General features: G+C 33.6%; 1 protein-coding gene across 2 annotated transcripts in view; it reads left to right on the top strand.

Annotated features, from left to right (window-relative positions):
• The window catches only part of LOC145690227 (LIM/homeobox protein Awh-like), a 201,100-nt gene that overhangs the window by 64,679 nt on the left and 114,223 nt on the right, over positions 1-22,198 (top strand). For both annotated transcript variants that reach the window (XM_081764913.1, XM_081764912.1), the window contains exon 2: positions 756-937. In XM_081764913.1, coding sequence (XP_081621039.1) covers positions 756-937 — 182 coding nt within the window. The remainder of the gene's footprint in view (positions 1-755; positions 938-22,198) is intronic.

Raw genomic sequence — 22,198 nt, forward strand, 5'->3', positions numbered from 1 at the left:
GTAGGTATATATGTTAAATTGTTAGATATCCAAGCAATGATATAAGGAAATATATCCAGATCCTGGGTTGCCCAAGCAAGCTTTGGGGAAGAGGATGAGCCCCACAGGATTGGCGCTCATGGTTCAATTCATAATTTTCGAAATCGCTAAGATGAATAGTGACACTTTCGATGTTGCTGAAGTTCATGCCCATCGATATGAGGGGTGGAGGATAGGGGTGGAAAGGAGCGATACGTAAAAATAATCGAAAATGACCGATATTAGTGTCCAATCCATAGTTTTCGGGGGTCGTTGAGATGAATACCGACACTTACGATGCCTTTTCAGCGCCCATGCGTATCCTAAGGGGTCAAGGTTTCAAAAATTTTTCATATACTTATTATTTCTGTGCGAAGAAAGGGCATTTCAGCTGGTGTATAAATTAATTTAAAAATGATTGTTAAATACGTAAAAGGAATAATAACAATCACTATAATTGTTTCCCTAGAGACAATTTTTCATTCTATTGTATCAGTCAGAATGAGCTTGTCGTACCCCTGTTGAAAGTTAATGAAGACATTTGTAGTTAATTGTTATGAAACACGGTAATTACATAATCAAAGTGACATTTAAACAACTTATCCTGGCATAAGGATTATTTTCACGCAAAAAAAAAAAAAAAAAAAAAAGTGATTTTAAACAGCTTAGTGAGGAAACAAGCAGATACTTTTTCACCTACGTTCATATCGATTTATTTGTATCTGTTTACTGTGCAGGTGAGTAACGAGGTGTGTGCTGGTTGCCGAGAGGAGATCACGGATAAATTTTTGCTGAAAGTGAACGGAAAGTCGTGGCATGGAAATTGCCTTCGTTGCTGTATCTGTCAAACAGCTTTGGATAGACAACCGTCCTGTTTCATCAAAGAGGGAAATATCTACTGCAGAGGAGACTATGCAAGGTAAGGAAACTCTTTCTTAATTGCTATTTCATTGCAATATTTTTTTTAAAAATACTTTTCACTCTACTCCAATCTGATTCAAGATCAAAGTAGATTTTAATATTTTACACTCATTCACGTCTGGGTTATTGCAATTGCCCCATTTTAATCGGGATTGATCTTTCTTTTTGAAAATTGACTCACGTTCTGTCATGAGTTTTGGTTAATTTTAGAGATGTCTCAACAAATTATGTTTTATCAATTATATTCACCACGCACAAGAAAGGAACGCATTTGTACCATTAGAAAAGAGAAACGATACAAAAGGAGAACTAACTTTCTATTGCGACAAGCACTACAAACAGGACAATTGGGGAATTTTGCATCAATATTAAAGAAGAAGAAGTAAAGAGAAATATACTTCGGAAAGCCAAGTCTTAGCAGCTGGTTTGTAATTTGTGTTTTTATGCTTCATTTGAAGGTCACTATACATCATACGAGTTCAGTTGACTTCATCCGATGTTGATCAAACTTGGCACGATGGTAAATCTTGATCTCTATAGAAGCTTGTCAAATATGATGGAGTACAGACTTTTGGTTCCTAAGTTATAGCAAATTAAAAAGAAGAGTTTTTACGATTATGAGTAGGCTTTATTAAAAGTGTGGGACACAATCAATGGCGTGTGGACAAGGCGAATGAAACGAAACGAAAACAGTGATGCGACGTTGCCTTGTAAAGAGAGATATAGCTACTCTGATTCACTGCAGCTAAAGTAGGTGAGCACATGACAGATACATCTCGTTCTCACGCACAAAGACGAGGCAACACCGTAGCCTTTGTTAATAATGTTTAAAGGAAACTCGGATGACGTAAACGCTCTCCCATAACATAGTATATATATCCACAATTATTTATCTGCTGACAGTGGTATGCACGAGATGTCTTAATTACCAAACTTCAGTTTTCAGTCTAAAATGTAAGTTTAAAAAATCGTCTTGGTCGAATAAAATTAAGTATGTCCCAGTTTTTTAATTGTTTCGACATTTCTTTTCTTTCTTTCGTCTCAAGTAGGCACCTTAACTCAATTTTGATTCTCTTCGAAGATCCTTCAAACACTACTTTCCTGGTCTTTCCTACAATTACTTTTTTCAATTACACGCGTTACACTGTGTAAACAATTAATATAAAATAAGCTACATAATCCTTCAATATCTTCCAAAGTTTAGTTATTACCAATTCTTTTCATCATTAGAAATGGTGTGCATAAACTAATTTACAAATTTTGAAGTACGTACTGGTACATTATTGTAGGCTATGTCTTCTCATGTGCATGATAAAGTTTAGAACTGAATCCATTTCTTTGTCTGTTCGCCCGTCTGTTGCACTACACTTCTTGTAAAATTTATCCGATTTTAATTAAATTTAGTATGTGCGCTTTCTTTTAACTTGCAGAAATAATTGTAGTGTTTGGGGCTGCAATCCGATAAGAATGACAGGGTAAATTGGGCTAAAATCGACCCCTATGTTGTAAATTTGAACATACAGAGTGTCTTAAAAATGTGCACACTGTTTAATTGTGAATAACTCTCAAATGAATTGACGGATACATCTATTTTTTTCTTAGTATTATAGTTTAATAATCTGTTATTGCATTACTATGCGTGATGAAAAACTAATATTAGTTTGTGTTCAAAGTGTTGGTCGTTAGCATAAATTCACTGGCGATGCTGCCAAACTACTGCATGAACTACGGACTACAACGCTTTCTCGTTCGTTTCTTCAAATGTCAGCCTTCCAGCCATGTTACTTTACTCACGCCATCTATACAAAAGAAGAAAATGAAGAAAACATTATCTGGATGAAATGTGATAACATAATATAAAAGATCAAGATTTCTAAGTAAATATTTTTAAAAAAATCCCGAACAACAGTTTGGAAAAGACAAACAACAAGAGATAAAATCTACTAATTAAGAGTATTTTGCTGCATACACAGTGCAGGATGGCCAAAAGTAGGTATACAGTCCCGTACTGATCAACTCATTGCTTTTTATACCATTTCTTATTATCCATCAGGTAGATTTAGTTTCTTATTTATTTGTTATTAATGTCTTTAAGTTTGGAACACCCGAAACAAATAAACTTATAAGCTGGAATGTTATACTTGATCAATGCAAAGGTGTATACCTAAGTTTGGGCAACCTTGTATATTAATAAATAATAATTTCTACTAAGATAAAAAAAACTGTCAATTATTATTGACAACGAGCGACATACTTTTTAGCGCCACAAAAGATTGTTTTTTTCGATTTTTTCGAAAACTACGCATGAGAAATTATATATATATATATATATATATATATATATATATATATATATATATATATATATATATATATGGGGTCTACATAGATAGATAGACAGATGAAAGTGACTATGTTTGTGGCTTAATAACTTTTGAACCGCCTGACCGATGTCGATCAAATTTTCAATATAGATGAGGTTCGGGCCTGGTATGGTTTTTATCATTTCACTTTGACGATGCAATTCTTAGGGGAGGGGGAGAGAAATATTTAAAAATAATCGAAAATTGACCGTTATTAGTATCGAATCTATAGTTTTCGGGGTCGCTGAGATGAACAGTGGCACTTCCGATGCCGTTTAAATCAAACTTAAATCCCGCGACTTAGGAAGGAGAGAGAAAGATATATAAAAATGATCGAAAATGACCGATATCAGAGAGCGCTTCAGTAATACAGATGTACTCGTAGTAAAAAGTGACTGACTAACGGAATATATTATTAATTTTTCTTATTTTAATTAATAGCTAGTGTCTTAATTAATAGCTTAATGAGGGCAGGCATGTAGTCAGGATTGCGTGAAGGGAGGGAAGGGTCCGTGACATGAAATACTGTGGTCATCACAACAGGGGCTCGATCATTCTAAACAATTGTACTGGAACATATATTGGTTCGTTTAGCCAGGATTTCGTAACGGGGAGGGGGGTATCATGAAATTCTAAAGGCCCAGGAGTTCGATCAATCTAAACTACTTTACTATCAACATATATTGGTTTGTGAGGGATATGTTGGTAAGTATTTTAATAAACTATATGCAAGGATGCAAGGACTATGCAAGGATGCAAGGACTATGCAAGGATGCGATAACGAAAAATTATGATAAAAAATGTCCACGCTGTTACATAACTACACTATGCTTTCGAAAGCTTGAAATCTCCCTGACTAGTAGCAGGAATTCTGAGAATTCCGCAACTTTTCTAGAAATTTCAAATTCCCTGACTCTTCCAGGATATATCCCTCACCTCGCCACCATGTATTGCAAGTAATACAAATCTCCTCATAGAAAGAGTAACCAAAAGCTTCCAGTAGTTTATTTTTAACGCTGATTCTTCTTTTTCTCATTTCATTTTGTTTCATCCTTTCTTATTTTTTTCAATTTCTGGTCTCGAAGGGGGGGAAGGGGGGACCCCCCTTGGCTACGTGCCTGAGGAGGGTATTCTTTAATTTCACTTTTACATCAATAACTGTTATAATTCTTGTTTAGCATCAATTTTTGATTTTACAAAGAAATTCGATTTTTTCTCCTTTCATTCATTTTTACAAAAAATACAGATCAGCTTTTACACTTATGCATTTCATTTAGTTCAACTCAATAATATGTGGCGATTGATATAGTCTATGTCTAATCCTTAGATTTTTTTATTTTGTCGTTAAATGCTAAAACATGTACTGTAGAATTATTGCAAAACATATATGGATACTTACATGTTAAACGCTGCGAGAATATAATACGTTCAAACTTTTCGGGCAGTGATGCTTTAAATCAAATACAATAAATTAATAAATTTTGTTGCATATGAATTGAAAAATAACATTTTCATAGCAATAAGCTGACGAAAGTTCGAAATATCAGTTTTTAAAATGTCTTTGCTTATGGGACGAACTAGCTTAAGCGTTTCGAGAACTTATAGATAAATTAGTACATATTTCAAACATTTTCTTTTTAATGTTTGTAAGCCGTACCGTTCTAGCACAACAGATATTCGAAATGGAAGTTAAGGTTGTGAATCTACTGGATGCTCAACTATATTGTGATGTATAACATAATACAAAAACATGACTGTATTAATTTGTACAATTTTATTTGTATAATTTTGGAAAACCTTTTGAATGCTATAGGTTTAAAAATAAGGAACTTTAGAAACTGATTTTTCGTACTGTCGGCAGCTTTTGGTAGAAGGTAGGTTTTCAATCCATATTTATTAAATTATTTTTTTCATTTAATACAAAAAAAATAACTTTTTGAAAAGTTGCTGATATTTTCACGTAGCCTATTCTGACTACAAACTCATCATAGCTTTTCTGCCCTTATTGGTAGGTCACTTGCTGCAGCTTCCATGCTCCACGGTCCTCCCGTAACCTCTTCGTCTTCACGTATCATCTTTCTGTTTTTATATCATCCATTAATTGTAGTCTCCTTCGCTCCCTCCCCCTCCTTCCCGCCACCATACCCTCTAGGACGTCCCTTTGATACAATTTCTTCTTAGGCAATGTCTCAGCCTGTTTCTCTTCCTCTTCTTAACAATATCTAAAAGTGTTCTTTTCTCTCCCGCTATTTCTAACACCCCCTCATTCGTTTTTCGCTCGATCAAACTAATTCTTTCCATTCTTCTCCACACCCACATTTCAAAGGCTTTCAGTCGTTTTACATCACTTTTACGTAATGTCCACGTTTCCGCCCCATACAGTACAACACTCCATACGAAGCATTTTATGAGTTTTTTTTCACAACTCTTTATTCAAGGTCCCACAAAACAGACTTTTCTTCCTACTAAAGGCTTCTTTCGCCATTCCTATCCTTGCTTTTATTTCACGTTCGCACTTCATGTCATTATTAGGAATACTACCCAGATATCGAAAACTATTCACTTGTTCTATTTTCCCCGCTCCCACTTTTATATTTGACACAGACCTCTTCGTTCCAGTCACCATGGTTTTTATCTTTCTAATATTTATTTTCATCCCATATTCTTCAAAGCCCATCCTCAGGTTTTCTAAGATTTTATTGATTTTCTTTTCAGATTCTGCAAGATTCATATCGTCTGCAAATTTTACGCATCTAATCATTCTACCTCCTACCGAAATGCCGTCATCATCATGTAAACTCTTTTTCATGATCTCTTCTAGATAGACTAGAAACTAGCGCTGTATTCTGCACTAATAATATTTAGCTGTTCGGCTGCGGAAAAAAGTAATATGTATACTTAGTGGTATTTGTTTTTTTAAAAAGGCCTAAATTCACATCCAAGTTTTACTAATAATATATTGTAAATTATAGTAAAATTGGGTAAATTAATAATTTGAAAGTGTCAGTGAGAGAAGAAAATTTGAGCTGAATAAAAGCTGAAACCACATAGAAAATATTAACAAACCTTCGTTATTTTTCTATTTCCAAATGTATACTACTACAAATGTAGATATTTCCCATGTAGGAAACAAATGATCCAAACTACTAAGAACTGAACTTCCCTTTTAAACAATCCTAAACTTGGTTATAAAATGAATAAATAAACAAGCATTTTAGGAGTGATCAAAACAATGGATCAAAAGATTGCGATCTTAGCCAAGAATTTTAGGAATGATCCAAAACAATGCATCTAAAGATTGCGATCTTAGCCAAGAATTTTAGGAATGATCCAAAACAATGCATCTAAAGATTGCGTTATTGACCAATAATAAATAATTAGTTTTGGGATCAGGGGCCACAAAATTTTTGAATGGCCCTTAAATCGAGTTTTCGTACTTTTTTACGCAATAAGCACATCATACTGAGTTAAGTGATAGTTTGGGTTTGGCTACACTGTGTGTAGTTCTCAAGATACAAGACCTACAAGAAATTTTTTGTCTGAAATATATTGGATCTTTTGGTCCAAAAGTAGAAAATATGCAAAGGGTAATGAAGGTATAAAAAATCGCGGAAAATTAAGAACAGTTTTGTGTGTGTGTGTGCTATCGCTAATTCAATTTTCGAGCATCGTGACATATTTAGGACGTAAAGTGGGATGAAAAAAAATATTATTCTTGCTTCATATTCAATTTTCGCTCAATTCCTTTTCTAGTTAAAGAGTTCTTGTTCTATACATTTAACGTTGTTCGTTTTAAAACTATTTCCCCCTTTCTTTCAAAGTATTTGGGTTTAGGGTTCAATTGACAGTTAACCCTTTCCCGTACCCTCATGAACAAGGTACACATCAAAGTTACACATACTAGTACAGTAGAACTTTTTTTTTAAAAAAAAATCAATATAATTCCTTTTCGTTGACATAGACCAGACTACACACAAAAATTGTCGATCATAATGAGAGTGGTAACGTTTCCAATACTGTCATTCCTTTTTATTTGTTCTGTTCACAAATATATATACTGCTCATACAATACATTTTAAAGGAGGTTTACCATTGCTTGTGCTCGAAGATTTCACAGTCGAATCATAACGAATCAGTGTCAAATGTGTGCTCAATAAGGATAAATTAGTGTTATTTCACATTCGCCAGCCGGCGATGCACAGTAATGTCAAAAATCTTTTCTGAACAGACTTGTCCCGAATAATTTTCCGAATAGCGAACGGGTTAAACATGATTTATGGTACTGCTCAAAAAATTGTGAAAGATCTGGAGTATCATAAAGTGTGCGCGCAGTGGATCCCCAGGGTGTTGACATGGACGGCATTTGTAAGTTAGTGACACAGTGGGACAAGTGTCTCAACGCTCATGGTGACTTCTTCTGAACAATATTTTTACTGCACGCTAAGCATAAACGCCTCTAGATAGTGTACAAGTTTCCGCTTGAAATAAAATTTCTTTCATGAATTATGGGCACTGAACGGGTTTCAGTTGATCGCTCCTTATAGATATTCATACGGAGTTCTATAATTAAGCGGCTTGGTGGAAGACAATGATATGTTACATTTTCTAACTTTCGAGAAAAAAAAAACTGGAAAAAGAAAGCTCAACACTGCCATGCAATGCAATGTAATGACACACTCCCAACAAGTTTATCTTGCTATCTGCAGGTACATTTCCGAAGTTAAACTACCTACATACTGTTCTGTGGTCCAATCCAAACCCATTCCACCTAATACCTCAATTTCACCGGAAATAGCGCTTACCATTATCTTTCCCAGAGCCGTTGAATTATACAAATAATTTTGGAACTTATGTATAACTCAGTAATAATAATAATTTATTTATTTATTTATTATGGATGATAGAGACCATAGCCAAAGCCATAATGGTCATATATACAATTATGTATAATAAAATGTTACAAGAAAAATACAAGCAAAACAAAGAGAAATTAAAATACATGAAGTCATCACAACCAAATACAGAAAAAAGTAAATAATTTTTTTTACACCAATTGAATACAAACTAAATTATAAAATAAAATTACAAACATATCCTCAATTCAGTAAATATTAAATTAAGCAGGATGTATTACTAAGAGTTTACATGTGTTGATCATAAAAAATAAACAAATTAGAAAAATATTACTAATAAAACACATGGACGAATATAAACAATTTAGGTAAAAGAAAGAGAAAGAAAATTCAATAGACAATATACAAACTAAGGTTGAATTTTGTATATTAATTAAAAAAAAACAATCCAAAAACTGTCTTTTAAGCATTGTAAAATTCGAATCAAAGAAATCAATTTTAAGGGACTTTTTACTTATGTTGTCAACGCAAATAAATAATGGAGAACCAACTAATTTACTATTACACAATATAGAACGGTAAACCCTAGATTTATATAGGGGAACTTTAATATACAAATATTCAATTAAGTTCAGTCTAGCATGTATTATATCATGAATAAATTTAATTTGCCTTAAATTACGTCGAACTTCAAGAACAAGTAAATCCAGTTTAGCAAGAATCTCCCTTTAGAAATCCAGTTTAGTCAGATCGTATAATTTAAATTTATATTTTAACCAAGCCAAAAAGGAAATCTGGACTGACTCCAGAACTTGAGTAATACTAGTAAGATTACGGTTCCAGATTAAACTAGCAAATTTCAAGTGGGATCGAACATATGCACAATATAAGATTTTGCATGTTGCATTGTCTTTAAAATCTCTAGCAACCCATTTGATGAGTCCCAGATTCCTTCTAGCCTTGGAAACCATGGTAGAAACATGATGATCAAATAGTAATTTACAATCCATCATAACACCTAAGTCTTTGTTGATTGAAACAGGTTGAATTGTATGCTGATTTATTGAATATGAAAAATACGATATATTCCTTTTCCTGGAGAACGCTATACTTTTTATTTTGTTCATGTTCAAGGGAAGTAAATTTTGTACAGACCATTGATAAACTGAGTTAATATCGGCTTGTAATTTAAGGTGATTGATCCTGATTACTTTCTATTTCTGAAAATATCTTCAGATCATCAGCGTACAGTAAAAAAGGACATTTCAAATAATTACCAATATTATTCATATATATTAAAAATAATAATGGACCCAAGTTGGATCCTTGAGGAACACCCGAAGAAATCTTGTACACAGATGACTTACAACCCATATACAGTTACGAACCTTTCATCAGTTTTCGTTGGATTTCTGTTGGATTGGAGTTACAACAACAGTTTTCCATACATTAGGATAGAAATGAGATGCTAAACTCCAATTAAACAACGATGTCAAAATTGGTGCAATTATTTCAGATATACCTTTAATTATAAAAATCGGAATTAGATCAAGACCTACAGAAGCTTTAACATTTAAAGATTTAATAACATCAACTACCTGTTTAGTAGAAAAGAATATTTGATCACTACAAAATTGACTGGCCATAAAAGTAACATTATCATCATTCACATTAATATCATCTTTATGATAAACAGCTGGAAATTGTTTGGCCATAGCTTCAGATGTCAGTTGAGGATCAGAGAGAAATTCGTTGTCAACTAATATTGCCTTATGTCCATCTTTAACATTTATTTTATTATTCGTATACTTCCAAAATCTTTTAGGATTATTTTTTAAACTATTCTCAATCTTATTATAATATTTAGTTTTATCAATAGTAAGTTGCTTCTTAAAATCAGAACGAAATTTAGAGAATACATTATAATCTTGAAAAGATTGGGTTCTTTTATACTTCTTATGAGCATTATTCTTTTTTTTTTTTAAGCAAGTAAACTAAATTACGAGAATACCATCTCGGATATTTAGAAATTGATTTGGTTACTAAAGGAACATTATTCCTAATTGCATTCAATATAACATCATTAATATTTTGAGCAACAAGATCAATATCTGGATTCAACAAAATATTGGCCCAGGGGAACCGTTGGATTTCTTTATATAAAGAAAGATAATCACCCTTTTGATATAACAAATAGCTATCACTTGGTATCTCCTGTATTAGAGATAATAATTTAACAGTAATCTCAATCGGATCATGATACTGATCAGGCGGAACCAAAGATACTACTGAATTATTAGATTGAACATAAGTGTTGTACAAAATTAAATCAAGACCAGATGTCCCTGAAAGAACGTTCAAATTCATATCATCTAAAAAATTAAATAGAATTTTAGCCTTGGTTCTAGAATAATAGTTTATATCATTTGAAAGATTTCTATTCGTCCAGTCAACTTTGGATATATTAAAATCACCAATAATCACTAATTCATAATTCAAAAAGTTCACTTTGGAAACAATATAATTAAGATAATTCGTGAAACTTGTAACTGAATAAGTTGGATGAAAATAACAGCATGCCACTAATAATTTTTTTCCATTAGACGTATCAATCTCAATCCAAACACACTCAATTTCAGATTCCAAGTCAAATCTCCTTTGACAATTTATATTTGTTTTAACTGCTGGCAAGACACCACCACCTCTGCTACACTGATCAGTAGTATAATTCCTATCGGAGCGAAAACATTTATAAGTTTCAGGAAAATAGTCATCACTATGCTGTTTATAATTAAACCATGACTCAGTTACAGCAATAATATCAAAAGAACAGTCGGCAACAGAAGAAAAGAATATATTACTTTTTGTTCTAAGTCCTCGAACATTTTGATACAAAATATGGACTTCCATATTGAACTAGTTGTTGTTATTAACATTATTAATTTGATTTTCAGAATTAGTTGTTAAAAGTTTGCCATAAAATGGACCAATTAATATGCCACTGGACCAAATCATATGGTCATTAATAATCCCAAAGTCAGATTCAAACACTTCAACATAAAAAGAGGCATAAGTATCGTACTTAGTTTTTAATCTAGTACATTTGACATAGGTTACATTTCTATCACTCACAATAGACTCAACATCACTTTCTTTTACTGATGGATCAAATCTAGTAACAAATAATGCCCTTTTTCTACTTTTATCAACCAAATCAATTTTGTCAGAACCACTACCAGAAGTCAACTTACGTTGATTTTTATGTACTAAAATTCCCTCTATTATCTGTCTCTCTTGATCTTTTGTTCTCTAATCTCCTTTTATTACGTGAAATAACTTGAACCCATTGATCTTTGTTCGCATCAAACTCAACTTCTTCCTGATTAGAGTCTACAAATTGTATATTTTCATTTCTAGTTAATTCAGGGAAATGATCAGGATCACTTATATCTACAACCTTAGGATTTTTATGAGAAGGTTCAACTGATACATTCTTCAAACAATTACAGGATTTATTTACAAGTAATTCATTAAGTTTTTCATTTTGAGACCTTAATTGCACTATTTCCTCTTTCAAACTTTCAAATTCCCTTAGAAATATTCTCTTCAGATCATTCAATTTATTTTCAAAAATTTTCTCCAGAGAATCTTCAAAATTTGACTTTTCAAAATCTCCAAAGTTACCATTAATAATAATAATAATAATAATAATAATAATAATAATAATAATAATAATAATAATAATAATAATAATAATAATAATAATAATAATAATAATAATAATAATAATAATAATTATTATTATTATTATTATTATTATTATTATTATTATTTATTATTATTATTATTAATAGTAATGTGCACCTTTATGGCTGACTTGTTAACACGTGTGCTTTCTTTGAGCGTGATCCTGGGTTTGATATAATAGTGGTTCCGGCCTCGGATGCAAATTTCGGTAAGTGGTTTGGATCCCACTTTATAAACAGTTAAGTCCCATCTCATATACCCTCAGTGCTGGAAAGATACATTAAACTGAAATTTTATCTAATCAACCATTTAATGGTGATAATATTTTGGAAAGTTAAACATTATCCACATCGGAAGGAGAGAAACAAACTCGGCCCCAACCGTTTTCGTTTGATTCTTGTAGAACTCGATAAGGTGAATACGATCGTACCAAGATTTTGGGATTTGATCGGGGAAACATGGGTAATTATACACTTGATGAAAAATCAAGGGGAGGGCAAATTGGATTCCGACTTTTTTTTTTTATTCTTAAAGTACTCGACGAGACAAATACGATAGTAAAATAAATAAATAATAAATTGAAATTTGACCTGGGGAACATGGGTAATTTTGTATTTGAAGATGAAAAATGAAGCGGAGGAACCAAACGGGGCTACAACTTTATTCGCTTGCTTCTTGTAGGGTCTAATAGTTGACGAGGTTATTACGTTGGTAATAAAAATTTTGAAATTTGACTGCAAAATTTTCACAAAGGAACATGCATAATTTTGGAGTTGAATTGTGAAAAATTAAGGAGGAGAAGCAAATTGGGTCCCAATTTTTTCCCGCTTCGTTCTTGTGGTATTTGCAAACGAATAGGATAGCGTAAAAAGTTTTGAAATCTGACAAGGGAATTTTGGGTAATTTTGGAGTTGGTGAAAAAATCAAGAAACGAAGGAAAGTGAGCTCGAATGTTTTTTTTTTCTTCGCTTGATTCTTGTAGTACTCGACGAAACGAATAGATGGTACTATTTTTTTTTAATTTGACCGCGGAAAGATGGGTAATTTTTGAAGTTGTTAAATGTGATAAATCAAAGGGAAGGAACAAACTTTGTCCCAATTTTTTTCGTTTAAAAATGTTGGTATCATTGTATTTCTCTCGCCAGCTACTACAAGAATCAAGTGAAAAAAAATTGAGGCCCAGTTTAGTTCCCTCCTACCAATTATTTTCTTTTCAACTTAGATTTAATTTGACAGTAGAGTAGTTTTAGTAATTTATTGAAAGTAAGAAATTTTTTCGTTTCTCATTTCTGATCATGTCCTGCTAAAGGAGTAGTTCGTAACATGAGAGCCGTGAAGGGCGAGAAAGGGGGGGTGGGGGCAAACCTTTGACAGATATAAACTAGTAATTATAAATATTGTCTATTACAAATGATGTAACAAAGAAGCTTTAAATTAAATATATATTGAGTAATAAACAATTATACAAAATAACTATTGAGTAATAATTGTGGTTGTGTTAGGAACAAACTGGTAATACACAATTATAAAATTTCTTTAAACAAAAATTTTAACCGACTTCAACTTAGAATTGGTTGAGGTGTTTCATGGTTAGATCCAAGGATTGCCATCAGATCCTAACGAAATTTATAGGAACCACCAGAAAGATATATTATTTCAAACAAATCGGTGTGCGCTATGTGAAGTTATGCATGAACATATTCAGAACATATTTAAGAACTTCCTATTATTTTTTTTAAAGTTGATTATAAATGGGCCAATTCGCAACCTCCTCCTCTTTTAGGAAGTCGGTTAAAGATGGTACCTCATCATAATGGTATGCAGAATTTTTGCAGGAAATAAATATAAATTGTTGAAAATTATTATAATATTATTATTGGGGGCGCGGTGGCTCAGTGGTAGAGCGTTCACCTCCGGTGCGTGGGGTCCCAGGTTCGATCCCAGCTCGCGCCGTGTGGACTTTGTGGTGGACAAACACCGTTCTCGTGGGTTTTCTCGGGGTTCTCCCGTTTCCTCCCACTTCCTTCATTCCACCATTTTACTCATCTCTCATCATTGCCGTCCCCTTCAGCCTCACCGGCATAACCGTGGGACGTAAAACTTAAAGATTTCATTTCATTTTATAATATTATTATTGTTATCATAATTGAAGATTTGCGAATTAAATGTTACATTTGAAATTGCAAAAGGGTTGAGGCAGTTAGGGGAGGGGGCGTTAAGTATGCAGGGTTCACGAAGGGGACGCCTGGTAAATAAGGTTGGGAATCATAGTGTTACGATATCTCATAACCATTTCCATTTTTATCGTACACCATAAAAGACAATCGGAAACTTTTACCCTACCACAAACTACAAATTGTTATTCAAAGTTACTAGACGTAGTGAGGCGTATAATTTTTAAAAGCTATCCAGAAGACTGATGAGAACGTAGAATCGTTTTCTCGCCTCTGATGTACTCTCCCGACGTGCAATGCATCTTTTTTTTTTCATCTTTAAAGCACTGCTTTTCGAAGTCAAAAGAAAAACACTTGTCATTTCAGGTATCATTAATTACAATGAAAACACAAACCATTTTTCACGCGGCAGATATTCAGTATGTCTTTTTAGAGAGTGTATACATAAGAAAGGTCTGCATGCTTGAAGGAGGGAGAAGGACCAACCGTAATTGACAGGTGGCGTGTTTGTTAACAAAATCTTGACTTTGACCCCGCCACCTCTCGTCGACAAGCATTGTTAACTCTTTTGACCACCAAGCTTCAGTAAGAGGTCACTCGAGAACAGCACCGTGATACCTCATCTTGTACTGTATCGCACAAACCGCTGCGTCACTTGGATACCGTGACTTATACTGATCTGGTCTTCTAGTGTTTTCTCTTAATTCGGTTCCGATCCGAATAATTCCGATTCTGTGTGATACAAGTGCCACGTCTTTCGCATTCGAGGACTGGAATCTTATCATATATGCAAATAAGTAAGCAATAGGATGCTAATCCTTGCCCGTCTTATCCTAATTAAATGTTAAGAAGATTAGGTTAGGTTAGGCTTGTTGTGGCTTGTTTGATTATTATTTGTGAGTACGTTGACAAATATTTGATAAACCGATGTTAGGATTGCCAACTGGCCGGTTTTTCACCGGCCTGGCCGGAAATGTTGTTATTTTGATTAAAGCCGGTGACCGGTACAAATTTCTTACCAACCCCTTTATGACCGGTTTTTTCAAATTTGTACCTAGTTCGAAGCAATTTATTTCTAGTTCGAAGTATAGATTTAAAAAGTAACGTTCATTCTGTAAATCCAAAACTGTCACCTTTCACCATCTATCAACGATTAATATATTTTGTTCGTCAGTTTAGATAATTTTAAAGAGATGACAGGGGACTTATCAGGGAAAATTTTAAATTTACTTGTAAGGAATTTTATACATTTATTGACAGTGAAAAAAGGACTTCTTAAAGCAATTTCCTGTAGTTAAAGTATAAGTTTAAAGAATAAATTTCATTTTCCAAATCCAAAATTGTCATGTAAAGATTAATATACTTTCCCTCGTCTGTTTCGGTAATTTTTAAGAAGTGGCAGTTACTGGTACATACAAAAAAATCGTGATCAATGCCGATTTCAGTTTTTCATTTATACCACAATGTATCTATTAAAGCTTATTAGTACATGTACTAAGGATATGCAGAATACAGGTGTTAATGCACTTTTGTTCACGATAGTACATTTCCATCCCATGAATGGGTCCAAACAGAGATAGTTCACACATAGCCCTATGTCATAGGGAGTTTTGAAGGGGTGCCGTTTCTTTTTCAGAGTTGGCAACCCTAACTGAAGTTGGCGAACAATCAACCTCCGCGTATAGTCCAAGACATCTGAAAAAGACACTTTTTTGGGTATCTTTTTGCTTTTCATATCCTTTCCCAAATCTACTTTTAATGAGTTAGGTTTCTCAAAATGTCTTTATATATTCAGTGTGTTTCTTCGTCCGTCCGGGAGGAAAGAATCTGAAGAACTACTTGTTGGATCACCATGAAGTTTAGCCAGGAAGTAGAGGATCAAAAATTAGGAATCATGTTCATTGATCGAGATATATCAAACCGGAAGTGGTAGAAATCAACCATTTCCGGTTTTAACTTTGATCACTACAGACCAAAAAAAAAAAAACGGTAAAAGATAGCGAGATGAATTAAAGAGTAAATTTTGCTATATATATATATATATATATATATATATATATATATATATATATATATACAGGGCAGATCCAGGATATAATCAAGGGAAGGGCTAAACCATATTTTGCCGTTTTATCCAGTGTAAAGCAGGATTGAAGCTCATTTTATCCAGTGTATAGCTGAGCGTCAAGGGAGGGGACTATAGCACCTATAGCCCCCTCCTTGGATCCGCCACTGGATATATATATATATATATATATATATATATATATATATATATATATATATATATATATATATATATATATATATGTGTGTGTGTGTGTGTGTGTGTGTGTGTGTGTGTGTTATATATATGTGTATATATGTTAAACTTAACATTTCCTGTTTTCAATTTTTGTCAATTTTTGTAATTTTGTACTGTTTATGATTAATACGATATACAAGCGCGTCTTCGGGTTGTAGATCGAGAAGAAGGCCTCTAGCTATAGAGATTACCTGCGAAAATATTGAATAAGAAGTCGCAGACAGACGACAAGGGGTAATAATCCAACTTGGAGATTTGACGTGCGGCTAACAACTGCACCCTGTCTAAAAGACACTCGTTCAGAAACAATCACAGATGTCTTGGACCAGGACTGATAACTTGGCACCACCTCAGCAAAATAAAATGAACTTAAGATTTGGAACATGGAATATAAGAAGTCTTTATACGGCAGGAACATTAAAATTCGTATCAGGTGAATTAGAGAAATATAGGATGGACCTGGTAGGAGTTCGGTAGTTGGGTGGGAAGATGCAGACCGGAAATTTTACATCTTTTTATGGAAAAGGCAATAAAAATCACCAACTGGGAACGGAATTTTTCGTTCACAAATAAATAATGTCAACAGTTAATCATGTTGAATTTCTTGATGATAGACTTCCTTTTATTAAGTCTTACTCTTAAGGATCGGTGGTGTGATATTGTTCTAACTGTACGTGCCCCAATCGAAGATAAGGACGATGATTTAAAAAAGGACAGTTCTTACGAAGAAGTAGAACGTGTATTTGATCAATTTGCGTGATACCATATGAAAATTGTTTTAGGGGATTTGAATGCAAAGGTAGAACAAGACGGTATTTTCAAACGATTATTATTATAGATAACGAAAGTCTACATAAGGAAAGTAATGACAACGGCGTTAGACTGCTGAGCTTTGTAATATTTAAAAAAGACAATAATAACGCATCATGAAGAGTACACAATTCCCACATCGCGATTCATAAATGCACTTGGACCTCACCAGATTAAAAAAAAAAAAAAAAAAACTGATCTCGTTTTAGTACCTAGGTAGATGAAGAATATAGTGTAGCATGCTTGGTATTGGGTCGTTTAGAGAAGTTGATTCTAGTTATATGACCGGCTCACCTCAGCCACCTACATTTAATGACCCTAATAATGTTTAGAAAATAGCATAAATTATGCAGTTTCTTGTTACGAAGATTCCATTCCCCCCCCTCTTGGGTCCGAATATTCTCCTTAGGATTTTATTTTCAAATACTTTCAGTCTGCGCGGCCACCCAAAGGTAAAAGGAAGTATCTACTATTTGCTTGTTTTGAAAAAAAAAAAAAAGCAAAAAGGGTGATTTTGATAATTAACATTACTGTTAAATGCTGACATCTGGTAGCAGCGATTAAAAGAGGGAGATTATCGCTGAAGAAAGGAAATATTCACTATGTGAAAGAGGAGAAGTTTAAATAAGTTAGAGAAGATTCAGACGAGAGGGGAATACCAAATTGAAGTGTCGCATAGATTTCCGTTTTAGAGTGTTTAGATTGAATTAGTATTGTGGATATTTTTATTAAAATTAAATCTAACATTAACATTTCAGCAAAAGAAAAAAATGGGTCATGCGGAAATATATAGGAATAAATCAATGATCGATCAGGAATGCACTAAACTACCAGAGAAGAGGAAATGGGCAAAATTGCGTTGACTACAAAATCCGAATGATATAGCTATACAAAAAATTTCGTTGACATCACGCGGAAAATTTCTAAAACTTTTGGAGCAAAAACACCTACTTTTTTTAAATCTTAACTTATAGTAAAAACAAACAAACAAACAAAAACGTTCCGGACATGTACAAAGGCATCAGCGATAATAAAGGCTATCAACCTCAAACTTACATATTAATGAAAGCAGACACTATGATTTTTACTGATGCGGAAAATATTTTAAATTCTGTCGAAGAATTTGAAGCTAAAATATATATATATATATATATATAAAATTAATTATGCCCATTGTGCTGTATAGTTGGGAAATATGGTCCCTTATTTTGTGGGAAGAACGCACGGCCGCCGAAAAGTAAAAGGAAGTCTCTACATTTTCCTTGTATTGAGAAAAAACAGCAAAAAAGGTGTTTTTTGATAATTAACGTTACTGTTAGACTGTTTTCTTTCTTCATTGATGCAGGAAAGAAAACAAAGTCTTTAACAGTAATGTTAATTATCAAAAATCACCCTTTTTGCTGTTTTTTTTTTTTTTTTTTTTTCAAAACAAGCAAAATGTAGATACTTCCTTTTACCTTTGGGCGGCCGCGCAAACTGAAAATATTTGAAAATAAAATCCTGAGGAGAATATTCGGACCCAAGAGGGGCGGGAATGGAAACTTCGTAAGAAGAAACTGCATAATTTATGCTATTTTCTAAACATTATTAAAGTCATTAAATCTAGGTGGCTGAGGTGAGCCGGTCGTATAACTAGAATGGAAGACAGCAGAAATCCTTTCAAAAAATTAACTGGAAACTCAATCGAAAAGAGACCATTAGGAGGACATTGGTGTAGATGGGAGGAAAATATTGAGATAAATCTCGCAGAAGTATGAATACAAAGTAGAAACTGGATGCAGTCGGTTAAGGACAGAAACGAATGAAAAGCTTTCGTAAATGTGGAATGCAACCTCTGGGTTCCATAGACCATAGAGTTAGTTTGTTAGTTTAATCATTAAAATTGGATTTTTGGGGGGGTTTACCCAGTTTTCCGATCAGCCTATTCCCATTTCAGTAGTTGATCTTAGCATAATTCTAAACAACTGAAGTTGTGTTGTATGTAAAACTGATGACAAATATTAGTTTAGAGAGCACAATATTTTACCACAATATTACTCCTAGTAACAGGTTTTCCGGCAGTCTTGATTATGGTTTCCCAGGCTTTCATGATTTTTCTAGCACTCCAAATGAATGTTATTCGTTTACCATATATTATTACTTAATACGACAAACGAATGGATGTAAGCGTCGCATATGACATTTTCCATCGTATATGATTATGCAGCAAGATGTATACAGTTAATGCTAAGGAAGCTGTTTCAGAAAATGAGATTAAAATATTTCAGCTTAACGTCCCATGTTTATTCCTTTTAGGTTAAGGGAGATGGATGATTAAGTCAAGTGAAGGATGAAGGAAAAAATGGCGGAAAGAGAAAGTGGAAGTAAACTGGGAGTACCCCGAGAAAACCCACGGATACAAGGTTGTCCAACACAAACTTACTTAGCCGGGAATAGAACCAGGGATCTCATGGACCAGAGATAAGCGCTTTACCACCGACCCACCATGCCCCTGAGCATGTTTTAGAAAAGGATATCTGATTAGGAGTTTGATGATAATACATCTCAGTTGTCTCCATTATAATATTTATGCCTTTCCAACACATAAATCATTATTAGATCTTTTCTTAAAGTAAAAAAATGAATTAAAATAGTTGATTAGATGGGATAATGGACAGCACTGACTCCTATCGTATAAGAAGAGTTCTATTCAATTGTGTGAAGCCTCAATATATTGGAAATAAGTGTAACTTTTTTTGTTATTGTTATTAATAACGTTTTCATTACTAAGACTCGTGTAGTGCATTTTAAATTTTATTTTAAATAAAGTACAACTTGATTGTTTTAATCATCTCATTAACCTACATAGACTCTTTATTCTTCTTTTGCGAGTAAGCTCACCTGTATTCGATTATGTAACATTCAAATATTAAATTTATAAGTAGTGTAAATTCATTTTGAACAAGCAAGATATATTTAAGACTTTAAGAAGAAATCAATAAAATTACATAATTCAAATTGCAGCTTATTTTAAAGAAAACAGAAAAAAATATTTCCTTTTCGTATATGAGCATATTAATTGATTAATATAATATTAATTAGACATGAAGATGATATAGGTTGTAAATGCTGTTAATAATATGATCCTTTACGAAGTCTTCTTCAACCTCTAAAATATTGAAAAAATAAACTAAAATTTCATAATTAAATTATAAATATTTCATTAAAACTATTATGAACTTTTATTGAACCATCATCATGTCCAATAAGTATAAAATTCATTGTATAATGCATCGTGCTTGTATAGTAAGAAAGAACCGGAAATTATTATCATTTTTTGAAACATCAAGTCATTACAAAATTAGTGATATACAGTAAATCACCGGTTTCATAGTTCCAGTGACGGGTCACTGATCGGTTGAAGGTAGGTCTTTTTTACGCGATGTGTGCCCACCGACTGCACTGACACTGCAGAAATTCTCTCCATGGACTTTTCAATTCAATGACACTGAGTATAGAGTAGATCCCAAGAATAGAGCGAAGAACTGGAGCCCTCCTGCTGCGACACTGTGGCTTGTTTTTCTTTCGTTGTTTTTCTTTCTATACAGTGTGTGTTCTTCGTTTCACACCGTTCTATATCAACAGAAGGAAGAGTTCTAAAGCAGTGGAAGAATGTATAAAAGACGATGTATGCTTTACAATTTATATCTGTTTTCTTTTTCGTTACGTCTAGTGGTTCCCAACCTTTCTTACTTTTGGGACCACTTTAACATTCATGATATGCTAATAAGGATTGATTTGATTTTTAATTTAGCGTCTCTTTCAGCACAAAGGCTATATGAGACGTGGACCTACGGCTTAACGTGGAATCCGAACCACATGAGCTTTCCTCGGGAATCGTAATCGAGTCCTCCACTCCAAAGGCGCGTACACTAACTAGTTAACCACGAGGAAGCTAATGCTAAAAAGGAGAAATTGAATTTGCATTTTTATTTCTTCTAATACATATAACTGACTGTTCTACATGAAGGCAGGTTCTCGCCCACTTAGCCTAACGTAACTAGGCCAAACCACTAAGCCAGTAAATTAGGGTTGGAATTGCCAGTTTCTTTCCCCATGGTTCAAACGAGGCTGTGACAAACGGGAATAGAGGAACTGGTTGAGAATTAGCGTACTGTGTAATTATGAATTCATTACACAAGTAATCAGTTATATACGTCAATTAATAGGTATTCATTCATCCAAATAAAACACTCTATAGTTAATCTATAGTGCGAAGGAGTAGAGAGTTAGGCGTACACTCTACCACTCTGCAGAAACTCTCCATTGTAACTACCACCACGACGTTTATGACTGGCCATTCTCTTGGTAACCTTGGGGACCGCAGTGATTCAGTGGTAGAGCGTTCACCTCTGGTGCATGCAGTCCTTGGTTCGATCCCAGCTCGCGTTAAGTGAGCTTTGTGGTGGACAAACACCGTATGCCTGAGTTTTCTCGGGGTTTTCCCGTTTCATCCCACTTTCTTCATTCCACCATTCCATTCATTTCTCATCATCACCGTCTCCTTTAGCCTAGCCGGCATAATCGTTGGGCGTAAAACTCAAAGATTTCATTTTTTCTTGATTACCTTAATCGACTTGCAACGTAGACTCTCAACACAGATTTCTGTATGATTTTGAATGGTCAATACGTTTTTAATTTTGTTTGATGTATAGTATAGCTAGAAACGTAAAATTTAGACTGACTATTCCTTTTGTCACGAAAACACAGGATAAGAAGGGATTTTTTTGAAGCACATACTCTAAAGGGGAACCAAGGGATTCGTTTATAATTATTATTAGTTTGGTAAGAATAGATTACGTCACAAATCCTTAAGGTTATTTAACCCTTTAATTGGCAAGCATTGATAGCACTACCATTAAAATATTTAGATTGCTTTTCTGGTTGAACCATGTCTTCCTGATCATAATTTCGTAATTTTTAAAATATTTTTGTACTTTGGTTACAAAATACAGGGTGTTTATTTCA

Source organism: Thermobia domestica, chromosome 7, assembly GCF_964235325.1.
Source record: "Thermobia domestica chromosome 7, izTheDome1.hap1.1, whole genome shotgun sequence".
Lineage (NCBI taxonomy): Eukaryota > Metazoa > Arthropoda > Insecta > Zygentoma > Lepismatidae > Thermobia > Thermobia domestica.